This window comes from Polyodon spathula, chromosome 10, assembly GCF_017654505.1.
Source record: "Polyodon spathula isolate WHYD16114869_AA chromosome 10, ASM1765450v1, whole genome shotgun sequence".
In the NCBI taxonomy this organism is placed as follows: Eukaryota; Metazoa; Chordata; class Actinopteri; order Acipenseriformes; family Polyodontidae; genus Polyodon; species Polyodon spathula.
Window position 1 is genome coordinate 29,304,591 of NC_054543.1, and position 22,263 is coordinate 29,326,853.

Genomic DNA, 22,263 nt, shown 5'->3' on the forward strand with positions numbered 1-22,263 from the left:
GCTTCTGCTCACTCTAGGAGTCTCGCAGTCTTTGTAGCCACACTTCGAACTGGGGTAACTGCTCTCTCTGTCTTGCTGTCTGTTGAGGCTCCAACAGGCCTTGCAAGTGCATGTTTGCCTCTGACCCTCTCTCTCAGTGTGACATCTTGGTATTGGGCTAGGCCATGTATCTCTGGAGAACTCGTGTGCAGTTCCTCCTAGAAATGATCTCAACCCACTTCTGGGCCTCAATATTCTTCTTGGTCCTCCTTGCTAGCTGATTCCTTTGTCTTCCATGGCCATTGCTTTCATTTCTCCTAAAACTGGCTTCCACGGGCATATGCTGGTGCCCTTGCCAGACAAAGCACTCTCCATCACAGTTTCCTGCATGCTCTGCTTTAAAGCAGGCTACACTGTTTGGTTTACAAGGATTTTGGTTCAGTGGGTAAGGCTGACATAGGGAGTTCAGCTTCCTTTGGGGGAACTCTTCATATTTCTCAATAGAGGTGGAACATCTCTTCAGGTCTTTGCTATCCACCTGATGCTACTCCAGCAGAGAAGCATCACACTTTTCTGTGGTCACACTGTCCTCACCACAATGAGGACATTCACAGTAGGGCTGGGTATGTTCTTTGAGCTTATCTTCTGGAGTCTGGTTGCACATGGTTGCTGGACCACAGGTAGAGGGCCTACAGGACTCTGTAGAATGGGTTTGGCCTAATCTCGGACTGTGAGGTACCAATAGAGGGCTGACCTCTTTCCAAGACTTAGTAGGTTTTTACCACCTTTACCACCTCTTTCTCGACGTCATATTCTTACTGGAGGAGGTGCTGAATCTTTTGGATATTTGTCCTTCCTTGCTGGGTTGGGGCAATTGATCAGGCACCTTTCTTATCACCAGATAGTTCTGTATGTATTTAGACAGGTCTGAAGGTGAGATATTACAGTGAAAGACAAATTAGTTGATCATCTACTAAACCTTTTATGATTCTGAATATACGCCATGGAACATTATCTTTACTTTAAGTATGTTAATAATACAAGTACTTAAATATTGTAGGTATATTTTATGAATTGCTTGTCTTCCTGTGATGCAACATAGTATACACATTCTATAATGTAAGTCATCAAAATCTAACTCATAGGTGAGTACTTATCACAATGTGCTCATATAGCGTTTATTTGATTGGCTTTTCTACTACTCTAGAACTATTTAAAAACAGATGTTTAGAGATGTGAACAGGGAGTCTGTGCGACAGCGATGTAGTAAACAAAGCTGGAAGTAATCTGACTGCATGCAGCAAATTAAATACCAGAAAGACACCAAACCCAGAGATTACCCTCCACTACCACAGAATTTTTACACACACACACACACATTATATATATATATATATATATAGATCTATATATATATATTATATATATATATATATATAATTATATATATATATATAGATAAGAAAAAAACCGTCAAATGGTCTGTGTATCAGACTGCATTGTCAAGGTAACGACCTTTAGCTTGGAAAAAGAAAATATTAAACTTCTTCCCAAGAAGAAGACCTTCTACCGTTTTATGGCAAAATGCTTTATTAGAATACCCTCCGGAATTAGGTAATCCACCACTTTTTCCGACTATCTACTATATGATATATATATATATATATATATATATATATATATATATATATATATATATATATATATATATATATATTTAAAATGAATAATACATTAAAAAAAAAAACATTTTTTTCATGTACACAAAAGGTTTAAATTATTATTTCAGTAGTTTTAGCTGTGTAGAATGAAAAGTAAACACAATTACAGTACTGTACTGTACAGTAATACCTTTCAAACACACATCTACCAACATCTCAAATCTCTCTCTGCCACGGTATTAATATCATCTGGGTCTGTTTTCCAGTCCTCATCACCTTCGTTAAACATTACTGTCTTCAATTTAATTTCTCAGACTGAAAGCTTGTAAAAAGGATTTTAAAAAATAGGCAAGCAATTGCTGTTTTCGTAGTTGTAAACTATGAGGCAACACGCCCCTAATAAACGAAATATTAAAATTCTACAAATTGTGACTTTATCATTCAACTGTAACACTACTCAAATACCACGGTTTGTTGAGATTTTGAACACATTCATTTTCATATGGAAAACACGCCGGACGTTTAAACGGGGCAATAGCAGTTTTTTTTTTTTTTTTTTTTTTTTTTTTTTTAATGCATTTGCTTTCGAGACAAAAGCTTTCCCTTGGTGTGAATTGGTAAAACACACTGGTAAAACAAAACATTTACAACAACGTGTCACTTAATAATAATTTGAATAATAAAATAAATAAACACAACCAGACAAAAGCCATTTCCGTACCGGTAAGTACCTGTTTACACCCACATGCTGAAAAAGCAGGCGTGACTATTCACCCTCTCCCACACTTGTACCATATACTTAAAAACGTGTTTTCTCATGTTATGCTTTCCTTCGAGCCAAATACCCTGAAAGTGTAATAGCTTCATAACTGCGCATGCCTGCAGCTTGCAGGTGTCTGCTTTAGAAGGAACCGACAATTATTAACTAGTCTGCCCATATTGGACATGCGATTTTTAAAAATGATTATGTAATGCTTCTTGGCAGAAATTCAATGCCAACCTTTACTTTGAAGGTATGTGTAGAATTATTCATTTAAAACGTATTTTCCCTGAAATAAAAAAAAGAAGTTATATGCAACCGAATGCATGGGTGATGATAATTGTGATAATTACTTTTTTTTATTTTACTATTAAAATGAACAAACTTTTAAATTATTTAAATTTGATATCTGTAACACCTTACCTTTTGAACATGATCCAATTACAGTATGCAGTACATATATAAAATATAGTCTTTTGTATCATTAAAAATAGATAAAGTAATGCATGTTTTCTGTAAAAAAAAAAATTTATAACCTGTTTATCATCGATTTGGAATGCTTCAGGTAAATTATAATGGTAACAAGCATGTCAGCTACATCCAATCCAATCACAACTGTTAGGCCAACTACAAAATTAGAGATATCAGATACGTGAAAATAATGTTCTATTCATACATTTGAATAAGCACTTCTCTAGATGCATGTAAAAGATATACGTATGGCACACTGTCAGACAGTTGTAGTGACAGCCTCCGCATACGCCTACATTATACACTAAATCACTTGTACTAAACTGAAGTGCTAACGATATAAAAAGTAGAACGATATGGTCAGTTCATATCAGTGTGAGCAAAGCTCTGCTTAATTGTATTGCTTGTTCGCTGTTAGGTAGTTTAAAAAGAATAGGCAATACTTTAGTACAGCAGGACTTTGCAGCAGGTGCTTCCTTCTTTATCTTCATTTTGAACCTCTACCGAAATAACCCTGAACAGTTTTGTGCACATTATGATATTCACCCTGTGTTCAGAAAACATAACAAGAATGCACTTATCTGACTGTATTTGATGCCAATAATCCTTGCTCAATGTGAAGACTCCCATATCTTGGTGAGCAATGCCATACACCAGAAATGATCTGACAATGTGGCTTTTTGCAGCTGCACAAGTTGACCAGCAAGAATGCATTTTTTCATTTTCTTTTTGCTCTACATCTGCTGAGGCAATAATGATGGGTCTGTATTTACGGTACCATATTCTGCCTGCCACACATATACTCACAAGTCATTCATAAATAAGCTGTGTTGATAGTATCATATCATTTCAAACTTGCTAGTCAAATCTTTTTATTTATTTATTTGTTTTATTTTTTCTAACATGTCAGTTATTTAGAAATTTCCAAAAACAAATGGAACAACTTACTTTTATAAAAACAAAAAAAAAGTGAACAAACTGGATTTCTCATCAGTGTCTGTTGATTACATTTGATCTTGTATCTTTAACTCCACTAAAAGTCTGTTCTAACTGAAGTGCATTTAAACAAAATAGCATGATTTAGCTTAAGTGTTGACTGGGAATCGTACTTCTGAATACAGTATACACTGGTGCTGGATTATTATTATTTTTTAAATAAACACCTGCCATCTGTTCACACACTTTTGTGCCGATAGGCTTTTTTCAGGTGACTGATTAATTTGTTCTGCTTATCTCTAGTCGTGAAACCCTATTGACTGTTCTATGTCAACATTTTTTGTTATTATGTAAGTGTGGTTCAAGCAAATGTAGTAATGAATCAAAATTATCACACTGCCCCGCCCAGAAAATGGGTCTGCAAATGGGCGAAGCCATAACAGTGGAGCAATTCTGCCATGTGATCTTCACCAAAACCCAGGTATAGATACGACGCCACAACCCCGCCACCCTGGAAGCAGCAATAAAGCTGGCGGAGGATTTCGAGGACTCGTTGGTCTCAGGCCATATCAACCTCGACACAGCTCCCGTCCACCGGAGCAGCTGCACACCACCTCCCCTCTCTGCTCCACCTACAACACCAAGACTGAGACCTCTTAGAGGTTAAGGTTGGCTCCCAGCAGGGGTAAAGTTGCTACCCCGGCCTCGTTGCCATACCAGCAACGAGACATTAAATTAACCAGTGTTCCCTCATCCTCCCCTATCTTTTTTAGATGCAACCAGCAGGGGCACCAGGCCAGGTCATGCTCATCCGCAATGGAGTGTGACGTGGCAGCATGCAGTTGGGCATCTGGAGTGGGTAAGCACAGGGAAAATGGTCAGGAGGTGCCTTGTATTGTGAATGCATTTTTAGGCAAGGTGACAACCCACGCATTAGTGGACACCAGGTTTGAGCAGATCTTGATTAAAGCAGCTCTCTTGAACGGTGTGTCGTGCCAGCCACGAGGCCAGGTGCGATCTCCTGAGTCCATGGAGATATGGCGACATATTCCACCCTAAAAGTATATTTATCGGTAGGACAGGTAAAATGCCACCTAGCAGTTGAGGTGGTGGAAAGAATACCACACCCGATATTTCTGGGTCAAGACTGGCCAAACTATAAAGAACTGGTTAAATTAATGGCAGTCTCAACCACACATGTGAACATGGCAGAAAAAAAAGAAAAGGAACGAATTGGTGAAATGTTTCCTTTTCAAGCTGAAATGTTTTCCCCCATTTTCTGTCCTAGAAAAACTAATAAAGAGAGATGGACTACAAAATGGGAGGGTGCATCATTAAGACAAGGCTGGGGTCTGGTGGGAGAACACTTGGGTAGTAACAAATACCAGTCAAAAGTAGTCGGAATGCAGTGTGACTGAGAGGGCGAGGTTACTGAGCCATCTAGGGCAGATGCTTCTCCCATCCCTCTCAATATACCGGACATGTGGTACTCAAGCGTGGACATAGTGTAGGGCCAACATAATGACCCGTCACTAGTGCACACTTGGGGGCAGGTCCGGTCTATTAAAGGTAATTATGTTGATGGCACTAGTATATCCACACTTCAGTATCAAGGGGCAATTACTGTATAGGGTAAACCTAGCTGCAGGCACAGGACAGCCTGTAACACAATTATTGGTTCTCCCATCTTGTCAGCCCGAGGCTATGAGGCTGGTGCATGATATTCCTTTTGCGGGGCACCTCGGAGCTGACAAGACAAGGGAGTGGATATTCGCTTGATTCTATTGGGTAGGTCTACATACTGATGTGTCGAAATATGTAGCCACATGCCCAGACTGCCAACGAATAGTGTCAGGTTGAGTGCGCCCCGCCCTTTTGGTTCCACCACCGATTATCTCCACTCCTTTTGAATGCATTGCAATGGACATAGTGGGCCCTTTGCTACCTTCTGTCTCCGGGTATATGCATATATTAGTAGTGGTAGATTATGCAATGCGATACCCAGAGGCAGTTCCACTGAGGTCCACTAGTGCTGCTGCGATAGCAACAGAATTAGTGCAGATTATGGCTAGAGTAGGGATCCTCAAGGAGATGTTGACTGATCATGGGACCAACTTTCTGTCTAACACGCTACAGCAGGTGGATAAAATATTAAAAAATGTTCCATCAGGACATCAGCTATCATCCACAGATGGACAGTTTGGTGGAACGCTTTAATCAGACCCTGAAGTCGATGCTGAGACGGTTAATAACGCAAGAGCAGAAACATTGGGCATTGCTTTTTCCCTACCTCCTTTTTGCAGTGAGGGAGGTGTTGCAGAGTTCGACAGGGTCCCCCCCCCAAGAGCTCTTGTATGATCGACAGCCTCACGGCATCCTCGATCTGTTGAGAGAGGGGTGGAAGGAGCACAAAAGCTCATCCAAAAATGTAGTGAAGCATGTGCTCCTACTAAGAGATTGCCTGGATCTGGTCACTTGTTTGGCCCAGGACAACCTCAAATCGGCTCAGTACCTACAACAGCAGCATTACAATAAAAATGCGCTAATTTGAACCTTTAGACCAGGAGACAAGGTAATGCTAGTGCTTCCCGCCTCAGATTTGAAATTATGTGCTAAATGGCAGGGGCCATGTGAAGTGATTTGGGCTAAAGGAAAGGTGAATTATGAAATTAGACAGCCTGATCGTCGTAATGAATGTGAAGTTTATCATGCAAATTTATTAAAGCCCTGACAGGCAAGGGCGGCCTTATTTATAGTCCCAGGCAATATAGAGGATGATTTAGGTCCCTGTCCAGAGACCCCTTTCACTAAAAGCATTTTGATGGGGGAACAATTGGTTCCAGATCAGCAAAGGGAGCTGCTTAAGCTTATTGAGGAGTTCAGTGATGTTTTTTCCTACTTGCCTGGCAGAACTAACTTAGTTGAATATGACATTATCTCTCCACCAGGGGTCAAGGTATGAGACAGACCTTACCGGATACCAGAAAGTCGACGAAGTGGTATTTGTAAAGAGGTATGGGACATGCTTGAACTTGGGGTGATTGAACCTTCTAGGAGTGAGTGGTTCAATCGTCATAGTGGCCAAGAAAGATGGCACCAATCGCTTCTGTGTAGACTTCTGGAAGGTAAATGCTGTTGCCAAGTTCGATGAGTACCCTATGCCTCGGATCGACAAACTTTTAGAAAGACTGGGAAAGGCGAAGTTTATCTTGACTCTGGACTTGACAGAGGGATACTGGCAGATCCCCTTCTAGAGAGAAAAATGCATTTTCAACAGCAGAAGTTCTGTTTCATTTCAAAACCATGCTGCTTGGGCTACATGGTGAGCCCACTGCCTTTCAGAGACTGATGGACCAGGTTTTATGCCACATCGTGAATATATGGCAGCGTATATTAATGATGTGGTTACAGCGCCACCTAGCGAGAGCATTTGGATAGGATTACAGCCGTCCTTCAGTCTGTAAGGGCAGCCCAGCTAACAGCCAACTTGAGAAAATGTCTGTTTACCAAAACAGAGACTCAATATTTGGGATTTTTAATGGGAAATGGAAGTGCGAGACTTGTGGTCACCAAAATCCAGGCTTGAGTTGATGCAATGATCCCCAAAACCAAGACTCAGGTGAGATCACTACTGGGAGTATTCGATTATTACCGCTGTTTTATCCTCGAGTATGCCACAGTTGTTTACCCTTTAGTCGAACTCAACAAAAAGAGTGCTCCAAATTTGATTAAATGGTCAGCTGAATGTCATGGGGTGTTTGATACTATTAAGCGTAAACTTTGCCAGGCCCCCACTTTTATCACACCGGATTTCTCCAAGAGATTCATCTTCCACACCAATGCGTTGGACGTGGGTTTGGGTGCAGTCTGGTGTCAAAAGGTAGACGGAGTAGAACACCTGATATTGTATCACAGCAAAAAGATGCTACCTTGGGAGCGCAACTGCTCCGTAGTCGAAAAGGAGTGTCTGGACATCAAATGGGCTATTTGCTCTTTACGATACTACCTGCTGCAGCATTCATTTGATCTTGTCAGAGACCACGCCCTACTCATGTGATCAAGCACAATGAAGGATAGCACCTATACCTTCACACAATCAACCACTTTGCCACACACACATACTAGAAGTAAATAGAAGTTGGGCAAAGCAGTTAAAACATAAAAAAACATAACCTAGCATGGAAGAGGCTAGGTTAAATTTGAAACTACCGTGGTTATCTATTAAGGCTTGGTATATTTTTTTTCATTGACAACCATCATCCCCATAATGAAAATCACCAATAATTTAACAGATGATACTATCAGAGGATCTATAGCCAAAATGTTACTTGTCCATCAGCCAGTTCTAGTAACCTATGCTACGTGTCAAGTGACATGCAACTTGCTGTTTAGATAACAAGCGTGTTTTGATCATATTGAATAATTTCTCCTTTGCCTGCCCAGACGGGCACAGTATAGGCAAAACAAACAACAGTATATTGATTTACTAGATTGGTGATTTGAATACTTTTTCTTGAGTCATAGAGCTATTGGAAGATAATATTTTGAAACAAATGTAAATTAGTTTTTATCATACAAAACAAAGCATTTTAAAATTGTGGAGAAAATGATTGTAAAATAATGGTACCCTTTATGTGTAAAAAAGAAATTAAAAACAAATGAAAATGTTAGAACCGTGCTGGGATGGTCAGTGGTTAACTTTTTTAAACTTTTTTTAGTTTTAGGACTAACATGTTGTGAAACAGTACAAATTGTGATTCATTCTTTATCATAACAGATATCGTGCTTCTGTGGTAAACTAAACCGTTGTTACCCATTTTGTTATATATAGTCCCGTGGTCATCAAATGCGTACATAAAATCACGACAGTAGGACGGGTGGTTATTATTTATAAATGTGTGAGGGTGAGGGGTGCTAGTCTATTCTAAAATGCATTGGAAGTTGAAATCATCATCATCAACATTAGGCAATTTGGCGGCGTGGAGAAATTGGGCCCCTTTTTGGGGGGTGGAGTGGGAGACAGGGGGAGGAGGAAAGAAGGATTTTGGGAGATTTCCTTTGTCCTGTCCTGGATTTAAGAACCCGACTGAAGGACGGGGGAGGTAATATGGTCCAAACTCAAACGGGTTAAAGAGGAGTCTTTTTGTTTCATTTGAGCAGGGACAGTAAAAGAAGCAGTGTGCTGGATACATTCGGAGAAATTAGCTACACAGTTGGCAGCAAGAGTTATAATTTCGTTTTAAAGGTAAGTACTGATCTAATTGCTTTTACGTGCACTCTGTTTTTGAATTCGAGTATGCTTTTTATTATCCCATTTTAATATGTGGCTGGTGGACATATTTTCGCGCTTTTGGTGAGGTGCAGAAGTTGCTCTTAATAACAAGAAAGGTACATAAACAAGAAAAACTACCGAACTTTTGCTGCCCTGGCAGGAGAGCACTGTGTAGTGAGAGGGGTAAGGGAAATGTTTTACTTCACCTATTAAAGTTGAGAAAAACGTGGTTTTATACAACTATTTGAAATAGTCATGAATCAACATGGTGGGGCATTTTGAGTGCCCATGTGTTTTGTCCTTTTGTTTTATTTTTGGTACAGATTTTCTGCTGATAGTTTGAACTGGTAACCTGAAAATAAACGCTATTTCTGGAGGAATTATTTTGCGTTATTTAATGTTGTGAAATACCGCAAATAGTGTCTGGGGTATTTTTAGTGGAAAATCACTTTTTTTTTCGTAGAAACGAAATAGATGACTTCTATAATTTTTTTTTCTTTCGTGTTTTCATTATTCAAAGTAACATGACAGAAGAGAAGTTGGTAACTATTTGTATTGCGTGGCATAAATTAATATTAAATAGATATACAATTGCATCTTACTTTAATACTAAATTAATATTTAAGATATGCAATTGCATATTAAATTTACGTTCAGTTATTCCTTGTTGCTTTCCGTTAACGTTTAAGTCGGATTAACTGTGTTTACAATAAGGACATGTAAAAAATGGGAAATGATTACATATTTTCAGTGGTAACAACGTAATATTAATAAATGGATATCCAAATGATATGCAAATTACATTTTCAGTCGTCATTTGGTTAACATTTAGCGAGAAACCAGCTATTGCATATTTATTAAATACATATTTAAATTAATATTATTAATTTATTAATTAAATATGCAATTGCATATCTATTGAATATCTAGGTAATGTTAATTTAATATTATTTAATTTATTAATTAAATATGCAATTGCATATCTATTGAATATCTAGGTAATGTTAATTTATATCACGCAATATGAAGTGTTATCGCGAAGCTTGGTAGAAAAGATTGTACTAGAATTTGAGTATTAAATTGCTGTTTTGCGAAACTCGTTTTGAGATATGGTACTACAGACGTCGAGTAAATAAAACAATGTTATGTACTACCCTATTCACCATTAGAGTACTTTTTGTAGAAGAAAATAAGTTAATAATGATGATGTTTGTTCCCGATGGTCTGCGTAGCAACAATACACATTGCTTGCACTCTATTTAAGTTTTCAGTAGCCTCCCCTTTTTTTAAATTTTTTTTTAAGAACTCGCAACACCTAATCTGATACTTTTTAACACCAGAATACGTAAATCATTTTTATTGTGGGTTACTTAATTATATATATTTTTTACAAATTTTTCCTTTTATTTTAAATCGTCCATTAGGTACCGCTACTAACGCCTGTTTGCGGACAATGTGGGTTCAATTGGAAACGGTGATTCTGTAAAAGTGTATATGTGTATAATATATAATATGATATATATATATATATATAGAGATATATATATATATATATATATATATATCTATATATATATATATAAATCGTCCCTACAAAAATACATGCAGGGATATTTTAAGTGTAGGTTTTTTTAACTTTTAAATACATAGGTAATTTGTTGGTGTATCCACAATTATATTGGTCGTTTGAACCTACTGGTCCTTTCTGAAACTAGTTGAGGTTGTACTTTTATCTTCTCAATCTAGAATCCAATAAAGCCAGTTGTTTCTGGTGGGAATAAAAATTGTTAATCCACCTAAACATGTGCTGTACACTCTAAATATTTAGAGATTGATAGTCTTGCAAATATTCTTAGACACCGATTTAGGAGTATACTCCCACATCGGCACAGATCTGCTTAAATGCTTTTGTTAAATGGCTTGTCTAGTGATAATGACATGTTAATGGGAGAAGGGATGTAGAGAAATTGCTGTAACCAGCTCAAACCTTTTTAAAAAGCTGAAACTTTTGGCCTGACATCAACAGATGAATAGTACTCCCTCTCGTTTCCATATCCTAGGGCAGATCTCAAAATATACCTCTTTGGGCACAACCAACAGAGGCAAATAATCCCTGCCTTTTAGTTTAACTGAACCTGTGACAACTTCGATTTAAGCAGGGGCATTGATTGGTTGGACTGCAATTACTGCTACATTATCCCCTGACTAGGATGTATATTCCCTGTTTTACATATGTTAAATTTTGTTATCTAGAGAGCCATTAATCGGTTGATTCAGTTTTTTTGTTAGTGTAAGTGAATGGAGCATGTGGTATTAGCCTTGCGTTTTTGCATGTGCATACAGGAATGTCTACTCTGGCAAGGAGGGGTTTGAACTGTTTGATTTGAGCCATGTGGAGTTAATGTGTGGGGCTGCTTTTATTAGTTTAGAAACTTGTGTTACAGCAAACAAGCCAGTCAATATTTAATATGGGTTGGACAAATTAGATTTGAAATGGGACATGTGTTTTTTTTTTTAATTATTTTTCTTAAGAATAGCTAATATCCTGTAAAGTGAAACATTTGCAGTCCTACAGCACATTAGTGCTCAATAAAGGAGTCATATCGGTGTCCAGGGAGGGTCATCGTCAGTTTGGCAGTGTGTTTTGTCTGAGTAGTTTTCTTGTAAGCCTGTTAGACACCATCCATCTGGATCTACAAGGTTTGGACCAAAAAAATTAAATGCCCGCCATTACACTGAAGCATCTGGGGCAGACAGGAAGGCAGTGAAGTGACTTGACCAGTCAGCAAGGTGTTTACATTGTTATAGAGGGAATACCATTCCTCTACAGCTGTGGCCAGAAGTTTTGCATCGCCAAGAATTTTTGGTTTGAAAAAAAAAAATAACAATTTAGATCTTTTAACGTTGCATGGTCAAAGAAACTAAAAGATATTGCAGAAGTCTACCAGAGTATTTCATGTTGGACTTCAAAATTTCACATTTTTCAGTTTGCCAGTTTTTTGTAAGCATATGGAAAACTACAAAGCGGTATGTAATTCAATATGTTAACGTAACATCATTCTGCAGGTTTCATTTGACTTCAGAAAATCAGTTAATTCTGTAAGGTGTTGCCAGATGTTTGGCCATAGCTGTAGATCCCACCCCCCCTACAATTCCTTCATGGCCTGCCCCTGCATCAACCCTGCCTTTCAATGCTGCCTTTTGGTTTAAATGGTCTGAATTTGATTTGGCGGCAAGCAGGTTCTCAATTCTCTAACTGAACATTTGGACAGTTGATTCTCCCCAACCCCTCCTTTTTTTTTCTTGTCCTCATCTGTCTGTCTGCCTGCCCACTCTTGGTAAATAGCTGCTCCTGTTTCCTGCCAAATGTTCAGATTTCTTTCCCCTCTTGGTTTTTTCCTTCCTGTTTCTGTTTGTTTGCATGTCCATCCTTTAAGTACTGTGGTGTCTGTTCATCACACAGTCCTATTTCCTTCTCAGACTCTCGTTAATGTCTTTCATTGCACCTGTACCCACTCGTCTCCCCCTTGCTCTGAGCAAACTGTTTCTGGAGAGCCCAAATAGTTGGTAATACTTTATAAAAAGAATGCATATACCCATGTGGCAGGGCGGAGGAAAATCCCTGCACATAACTAGAGGGGGCAGGGCAAAGCCCTGCTTATAAATGCGTATTGGGTTTAAATGTGTTTTTTGGAGTTTAAAAATTAGTGTCTTTGTCTTACTGGAATGTCACCATCTCTGGATTGGTACATGTATTAATTCAGAGATGGTCACATGTTTAAAAACCTTGCAGCTTTTGCTGGATGTGGTGGAGGTATGTGAGAGCGAGACACGAAACAAAGTAAAGAGAACAATTGTGTGCTGAAAGCACCAGCACTATTTTATTTGGAGTGTGTGATGGTCAAAAGCTATATTTGCTCTCCATCCCCTTTTTTTTGATTTCGCAGGTTTGGATAATGTGCATAACCAAATAATGAAACATGGGTGTGTTAAGGAAAACGAGCCTCTAATTCCCACGCCTGTCTGGTTTTAATGTCTGCCTGGACTTGTGCATCCTTTTGTAATGAGTCCTCCAAAAGCCTCACTCCTGACAAGGATTTGAACCAAGGCCTTGTGCATCGTAACAAGAAAAACATGACCTGTGTGAACTAAGAATTGGGTAGAACTATTGTAACTTGAGCCCTTAATACAGGTGTATATGTGTATGCTGTTGAGAGCTGATGTACAATACTTAAAAGCTAACCACTTTTGAACCTTCTTGACTAAGCTGTCACCCCTGAGTTGCTAGTGTGGGAGGCACAATTGATTAACAGCATTGTGTTCTGCTTGATTTAAATGTAATTCTCTCAATGTCTCCACTACTCCCCCAGCACAGTTAATGCATTCCTTAGGAGGGTTTTGTTGTAGGATAACTTCAACAGTTTGTTAATCCTGTTTTACAGAGCACATGATTACTTTGTCAGCTCTGTAGTATCTTATCATGATGATGCTATCTCCTTTCCCCATCTGACATGTTGCAAATTTAACAAACATGTTTTCCTCCATATCGTTTCAGTTATATGCTCATCCCAACCCAATGTTTTCCTTAAATCAGGGACTCTGTTTTACAACTCCTTTTAAATGCCTTTTCTCAACTGTTAAACAAGATAGGGGATCTAAATTGGGCATTTGTGGTTCTGTGAACAGCTATGCTGACCAGTGTTGGCTAATTTTATTGGAGAAGTATACCAGTCTGTGTTTCCAATAAATTAGTACTACATTGTGCTATAAAACTGGTGCTTGTCGAAGGGGATCAGTAAACTTAAGACTACTTCACCAAGGGCTGTCATGTACTCTTAACCACCTTTTTGGGCAAGCAGAAGTCCCTCTTCTGTCCCAACCCTGGTCTATTGTGCCAGTTTTATATGAATAATACTGTAAGTTGTGTGTGAATATCGCCAGTGGAGCACCCTTATGGATAATCTTATATGAACACCATCTTGTTTCGGTTGGTGAAGTGGCTATTGGTTAGAAATGGTGATTGATTGTGGACTGCAGATTATCCTGGCTACAGTGCCCATTTTATCATTTTTTATATGTAGTGGAAAGACTCCCGAGTCATAACTTTTTGTAAAGCGAGTTAAATGCAAGCAAAGCTTTTGATGGTAAGTGGCTTTGTCCTGAGGCCAGACTTTAGGTTTATCTAGTTGGAGGCCTAAAGCAAAAGTACAGAGTACTTTATCATGTTAACAAAGTTTCAAAGTTAAATAAAGGTCTAAATCCAATGCATTTCAACACTAAAAAATTAAGCCAAAAGCAGTTGCAGCTGCATTACACAGCGAATCCTGTTGCTTCTGCAGCCTGTCCTGTGACTGAATCAGTTCTTTTTCTTGGTCATTTTAATGACCAGTTCTAAGTCAAAGTTCTCTTTTTTGAATTTGTACTTATACATGTCGTCTTTCCCTCCAGATGTGTACAATCTATAATATTTAAACGTACTAATGTGCATAAAGGCAGGTAGCTTGTACGCCCTATGAAAGTATTTAGTTTTACTGTTCTCTCAGCAATGGAGCCCTTCTGTGAGAAATGGTGTCCATGTTGAGCAGGTAATTAACAGGTCCCAGTTTATTGCCCATTTGGAGCCACCTCCTTTTAAGCTTCAGTATAGTGAATGCAAAGTGGCCAGCTTTCTTAAGTTTGCCCCGTTGTGTGTTTTTAAATTTTTTTTTTAAGGAGTCTTGTTTTGTTATGTGATTGAAGCTACTGTATAGTGTTTGTTTTCACTTCCTAAAATGTTTTCCCACACCTGCTATATTTCCAATGAGAATTAAAGTACTGTATTTTGCTGCAAATGCTGGCTACAGAAACTTGTTACAGCTTGTCTCCTGAGATTTGTGGATTAAAGAAAAATGTGCAGGGTTACTGGAATTGCAATACTTCCAGGTTGGCAGTTGGCAATTTCACCAAGTTTTTGGCTACAGTATGAGGAACATCCTTCTTTTTATTTTCAGGCACTTAAAGGAAACTACACAAACAGCAGTTGTCTTTCCCCTGCAGTTTGAATTTTTAAAATCTGTTGGAATGTAGAAATTGTGCCTTGTGTTTTCTTGCCAGCGTTGCTTGAAAGAACTTGAAAAAGCTTTGACTTGTGAGTCACCTGGGTTCACCCAATAAGGGGAAAGTGTCTTGTCGTAATTATCATTACCGTTTGCAGGGAGGTCAGGTGCTGTGGCTCCCTTTTGACATGCATGTTATATTCTCGAACTTTGGCAGTCAGGTATGACAGAATTATTGCCCTAACCTGTGTTTTTTGTGACCGTTCTCGCTATCTGTCGCTGAACCACTGTGGAGTAGCTGTAAACTTTGGCAGCATAAACTGGTTCATTGGTGGGGGCGGGAACAAAAAAAACTGTAGGTAAGGCATAAGATAAATTCTCATCGTGCAATTAACAGGATAATTTTTATATTTAATCAGTTCTCAAAGTTATTGGTAGCATATAAAAATTAGTTTTTCACAAATTAAAGGGATTCCTTGATTTACTTTTATTCTAATTTTATGCTTGTCACTCAATTCATGCAAGCCTGATTGTCTGTAGTTAAAGTGGCTTGCTACTCCAGTAACTAGTAGCTTCCTACAGTATTGTAAGGATTACTTTGCAATGTCTGAAACGTGTGGTTTTATTTTTTTTTTTTTAAATCTAATTATATATTCTACTTAATGTCATGTGTGTTTAAGAGACAGTCTAGTGCAGGGGGGTGCAAATTTTTGAAAAGCTTCTTGTCCAAAGGACAAAATGCTAGAAGAATAGTAGGATTTTGTTTTTATTTAACAGTAAACACAATCAATTGGTCATTTTAATAACCATGTTTAAGATGCAGTGGCAGCATTATTACTGCCATTAGACTTGCATGGCTCTTTTCATTTCTTTTACCTTTTTTTTTTTTCCTAAAACCAAAGTTTAAAAGACTGAGATGGTTAACTACAATTCTTAATTTACTTAAACTGTTATTGTACAGCACAGAAATAACACAGCTGCCTTAGTTTCAGGAATAAAGGCAAGTTATTACAAAAATGAAGTGTTCGACGTTGTATTGCTACATTTAAATGTTGGTGTTTCTTCAGACAGACGAGTAGGTGCCCCAGGCATGCAACCAATTTTATCATTTTGAAGATCGTCTCTTGGGTTATACTGCCATCCAGTGGCATGGTTATATCCTTTACCTTTTTTTTAAACTAGCTAGTGCAATTTCTATGAGGAATACCTGTAACAAAGCATTGGGTTTTTTCAGCTCAGATTAACACAGTTTGCCTGGGTGGTGGTGGGAGGACACAGTTTAACATACAAATGAGGAGTTAAGTTATTGTTGGTGGCTGAGCTGACCTAACGTGCTGGTCCCAGCTATGCTTTTCTCTGTAAGGGTAAAAGTAGGTGCCATGTTTCTCCTAACCTGAAATTTTGGTAACTATGTAAACAGATGAATATCCCTGAAGTCGTTATGGTCAGGATGAGGCCTTTTTTTTTTTTTTTTTTTTTTCCCCTTCGACATAATGGTACGTTTTTGTCTAGCAGGCTTGTTTTGGGGCACTGGGAAGTAAACTCTGTGAGCAGGTCAGAGGGCATTGATGTGAATGAAAAGCCTTAAGGGGGCAGGAAGGCTTGGGCTGTTTCAGGCCAGAGGATAATTTTTTTTCCCCTTTCCTGTCAAGTGTCCTTTCACAAATCCAGTGCTGCAAGTCCTCTAAACCATACAGTAGGCCTGCTTTCCATGAGGTGATTTGGATTAAAGGGCTCTATTGTAAGGGATTTAAAATAGGATGTACTGTATAGTATCAGTTTTTTGTCCAGCCACTTAATGTGTTTTCTAAACAGTAGCTTACCTGTTAAGGGTCATAAGTATTTCTGACCTACTGTTGCTCTACTCCTAGTTCTATCCATGTAGGACCACTAATCTTTGAGACTTTACCCTGTTCTAGGGTCTCGATGCGTACCGTGGTCCTGATCTACTTTTTTTTTTTATCATGTGTAATCGGATACAATGAAGCTTAAGGTACTTGTCATACCAACTAAAATGGCATCCATCATTTGAAGAAACATTTGGTGGACTAAAGTAGCTGTGGTGATGTTGGTCATATTGCAATAAAACGTGGAAGTTCAATGTGTTATATAATGCCTCTTTCCACTGTACGACCGCTCCAGGGCCATATTGAGCCCTCGCTATGCGGTTATGGGGAGCCTAGGTTGTTCCACTGCAGAGCAGAGCCGTGCTACTGACTTTGTGCACAACGAAACAGTTATTGTTAATTAACTGTTTGCCAAAAGCTGCACAGACAAATGGTGTTCAAAAATAGACAAACGGTACAGATGTATCTTGTGTTGCTATATTTTGTGAATATATTTCTTTATAATCCGCACTTGACTGATTTTTAGATCAACCTTAAAGTTCCGTTCTGCTAAGGGGGAGGGAGGGGGCCCAACGAAGGTTTTAAAAATGATTTGCCAAAGATGTCCTGTTTTTTAAGCATTTATGAGGCGGGGGGGGGGGGGCTCTGCGTGAGCGCAGAGAGCCGTAGTTGTATGTATGGTACAGCTGTATTGTTTTACTGTATTTTTTAAAGCAGTTATTTTGTGTTTACATTAATATAATAAAGGTAAAGGGTGATGTTTGGTAGAATTATGGGAGTGGGCGAGTTAAGTGTGCCGTACCCATGATTTTATACCCATTTGCTTCACATCGTCAAATTTCAGGCATAAGCGTTTTCACTTCTGATGCATGACAGTCTGCGCTTCCTCAGCGTCCCAAAGCCGTACTTCTCTTTCATCACACTCTCTGCCCTGCATGTTTGTTAGTCTTGGTGTAATGGGCAGATGCCACTTAATGATGAAAATAATTATCCCAACCCCTGGCCCGGCTTGGCTTGCAGGCAAGATCAAGGTGTCTTGGCCGGAGTTTCACTATTTGTTTCTCGCTTGGCTCGCCAAATTAGCAAGTGGAGAATCGCCCATACCCGTACCGTACTGAGCACTCACAGGTCTGATATCCCATGGAGAAGGGGTATTGGTGTCGCCTGTGGATAACAAATGGTTATTGTGGGTTAATTGAGGGGTTAGGAGTGACATTAGATTGGACAGTCATGTAATATTAAACCTCTAAGTGGGCCAAAGCATAGGGGTACACAGTTAATTGGGGTGCCAGTGAGCACAATAACACATTCCTGTACACTGCTAAACTTATTTTACTTTCTATTGTAGTGCTGAGAGCCCCCCTACAGCAGTGACACCATGAGTTGGAGCTTCTTGACACGTTTGCTGGAGGAGATCCACAACCACTCAACCTTTGTGGGAAAGATCTGGTTTACCATCCTTATAGTCTTCCGCATCGTACTGACTGCTGTCGGAGGGGAGTCCATCTACTATGATGAACAGAGCAAGTTTGTCTGCAATACGCAGCAGCCTGGTTGCGAGAACGTATGCTATGATGCATTTGCCCCACTCTCCCATGTGCGTTTCTGGATCTTCCAGATAATCTTGATCTCTACACCCTCCATCATGTACCTGGGCTTTGCCATGCATAAGATTGCAAGGAGTGCTGATGAGGACTATAATCCAAGGAGCAAGAAAAGGATGCCAGTGATCCAGAGGGGGGCGAACAGGGATTACGAGGAAGCCGAGGATAACGGTGAAGAAGATCCCATGATCTTTGAGGACATTGAGCTGGAAAAGGAGGAAAAGGTGGAAAAGAAGCAGCAGCATGACGGGAGACGGAGGATTAAGCAGGATGGGCTGATGAAGGTGTATGTTCTGCAGCTGCTAGCTCGCTCAGTCTTTGAGGTGAGCTTCCTCTTTGGCCAGTATATCCTATATGGCTTTGAAGTGATGCCTTCCTATGTCTGCAGTCGTAGCCCTTGTCCCCACACTGTGGATTGCTTTGTCTCAAGACCTACAGAAAAGACCATCTTCCTTCTCATCATGTATGTGGTGAGTGCGCTTTGTCTTGTTATGGATATCCTTGAAATGTTTCACCTGGGCATTGGTGGCATTCGGGACATCCTCAGCAAGAAACCCAAAAACCAAGCGATTAACATGGATACAAAGTCTCCAATTTCTAGGTGCCGGCCTTCAGCTCCACCAGGTTATCACACGGCCCTCAAGAAGGACACCAAGGGCAAGACGTCAAATGGCATCAAGCAAGGATACAGGGATAACCTGGCCGACTCTGGCAGGGACTCCTTTGGGGATGAGCCTTCCTCCAGGGAGCTGGAGAGTCTGCGACGGCACCTGAAGATGGCCCAGGAGCATCTAGACCTGGCTTTCCAGATGGACACCAACAGCCCATCACGCAGCAGCAGCCCAGAGTCCAATGGCACTGCAGCTGAGCAGAACCGACTGAACTTTGCGCAGGAGAAGGGGGGAGGTGCCTGCGGAAAAGGAGGCGAGTTAAGAATTTCACTGTAGTTTTATTGGCTTTTATCCATGAAGCCATGCATATGCTCCTCCTTTCATTGTATTTATCATATTAGCCAAGTATAGGACTGTTGTGTACCAGCAAGAGGAGCCCTGCATTTCCTAGAAATTGAAGACAAATTCTGAACCAATGTGATTTTATTCTGTGTAATAAGAATATCTGTGGCTTTGCTAGTAACGTCACAGATTGTCTTGTTCAATAAGTGTTTCCAAAGGTGACTGGCTAATTTTGTGTACTTACTAACTTTTTTTTTTTTTTTGTTTGTTTGCAGGAATCGTAGCCTGAATTGTTTAAATACTGGAATCCTGCATGCGAGCATTGCTGCATGTAGTCATTGGAGCCGACTACAAAAATCAGTAACTGGAATTAGTGATAGAATTGACATAGGAATCTTTTGCATATGCAGACTTGTTTGTGGGGGTTGATTTAAAGACAATTTTCAGTGTTGCTTAGACCAGTAGAGGAGAATGTTAAGAGTTGATGGGGCAGGACCCCCCGCCCCCACAAATGCACACCCAAGCTGGAATTAGTGCTTCAACAGATTTATGCCACATTTCATGATGTGGCCCATTAAAATTGTTAGAAATGTTGTGCTGAACACTGTTACACGTCATTTAATGTCTTTGTTTACATTCAAGTCATTCCAAAAAAAACCCCAAATAATCAGCGTGCCAATAATAAAGGCAGCTCTCGCTTATATTTTTATAAAAGCAGTTGTGTAAAAGTGAGGTTAACCACAAAGTACAAAATCCCTTTGCTTCTGTTCGATCAAACCCGGCCCACGATACTTCGTAGCATGGTTAGGTGAGTTTCTGTTTTGTCAAGCAATTTTGCTGTGCAAGGTGGGGTTTTTCTATTTTTTTTTTTACTTCAGATATGAACTTGAGTTGGAAGAGATGCACTTGGATAGGTACCACTGCTCTGGCTGTGGGATGGAGTTCAAGTGATTAGGAGAGGCAAGAGCCCTGCATACCTATGGAGAGAACATTGCAATTTGCTTTATAAAACAAAATTTCCAGGTAACAAGTTTTGTAACGGCAAACTTATTACCTTACTTGGAAGAGCAAAAAATAGGCTGCACAGTATACCAAATGCTTGTTTTCCCACCCCAAATGCTGTGATGGCACAAAAGCTTTTATAATGCCTTGTCCAAGTTTCAGAAACCTGGGATAACCTGGTTCTTTTTGCTTTGTTTGTTTCCTACTATTTACTTTAGTCCTGTTTCTTTTATAATCATGTTTGACATATTTTGTTTGAAAGACTGTAATGTCCTCAACTTGAATGCTGATTTATCTATAAAGACTTCTCGGTACTGGCTTTTTTTGTGCTGTAAAATTGTGTACTTCTTGACCTCTTTCTGTGAATTTATTTTTAAACTACAATTTCTCAGGATCATCCCACTGGAAGACCCTCAAGTCTTGTCACGTTTCTAGTTATTTGGAATCATAAGCAGAATATGTATTGGTTTCAATAAGACCTAAAATTGTGCATTATTAACCCCCTTTACATAATTCAAAGCAGAGTTTTTAAATAAACATGATGCAAGACTTGTATACTTTTTTTATTATTATTGCTTCTTTCACAGTAATTGTGCTTTGTTTTTTCAACCCTTCTAGTTTCAAGTTTGGTTTGCATGTGTAGTAAATTTGGTAAATATTACTCATTGGGAGTTCCAATTGTATAATGTGTGTTGATTGCATTTCATTATTTCAGCAGTCTCGTTAAGAGTTAATCATTCAGGGGTGTGTGGTCTTTGCTCAATTGTTTAACATCTCTGGGATCAAACTACTGCACTCGGAAGCATTTTATACTTGCATTATTTATACCTTTTAATTCAAAGTAAACTGTTCCACATGTTAGCCAGATCACTGTTTCCAATGTAAAGTTTTGATGGTAATACACACTTGGCTTTAAAGTGTAAAACTTTGCTAAATAACTTTCATTGGACAGTGACTTTAGAGAGATCCCCAAAAATAGACAGTGCAAACCACTTGATTTTTGTGGTCTTTCAGCCTTAACCAACTATACCAGTTTTTTGAAACCTGGTTATATAGGTCTTGTATTCAGGCAGGAAAACAAATCTGTTCTTTCCTTTTGTTTTCATAAGTTAGCAAAAAGAGAATTCTTCCATTTTTAATGCCTAAACCAATTACTGTTTCCTCTAATGAAGGAATCTGACAGAATTAAGACTGCTATAGGACTCATTTTGTGACTGTTACTTTTTTTATATGTGGTATTTTTTTTCTACATTGTTCTTGTATTTCAGAATTTAATGAAAAAATAAGTGTTTGCACTCCAGTGTGAATTGTCTCCTTTATTTCATCTACTCTGTCAAGGAGTGTTTCTCTTCTTCTTTTTTATTTTCTCACACTTCATACTGCAATTGTCGCTTCTCCTAAGGACTCCAACATTTGAATTAGACATCTTTTGGTGGTAGCTTTGAGAAATTTTTGCCAATGTCTAAACAATACTTGATTCACCAGGATAAGCCAGAGCTGGATTTTTACAGCAGTAAGGAATCACTCTAGATTTAATCAACTAGTAAAAATAAATGGTTGATTGCCAGTGCCCAAAATGCTGTAACACAATCCACCGGTGGCTTGTCCTGATGGGTACAGGCTAATCAAATGCAAGGCATCTGCTTAAGGTATATGTTAAATGGTAGCCAGGGCTTTACTGTGTCTTGCCTCCTATAGGCACCAGTTACTTATAACTGGTTTCAGTTTATATGTAGCTATCTG

General features: G+C 39.1%; 1 protein-coding gene across 1 annotated transcript; it reads left to right on the forward strand.

Moving 5' to 3' along the window:
• The first annotated feature begins 8,620 nt into the window (after positions 1-8,620).
• LOC121322323 (gap junction gamma-1 protein-like) lies at positions 8,621-21,815 on the forward strand. Its single transcript, XM_041262136.1, has 3 exons — positions 8,621-9,052; positions 18,310-19,489; positions 19,794-21,815. Exons 2-3 carry the CDS (start codon positions 18,340-18,342, stop codon positions 19,805-19,807), a joined length of 1,164 nt encoding a protein of 387 aa, XP_041118070.1. The 5' UTR covers positions 8,621-9,052; positions 18,310-18,339; the 3' UTR covers positions 19,808-21,815.
• Positions 21,816-22,263: the final 448 nt, after the last annotated feature.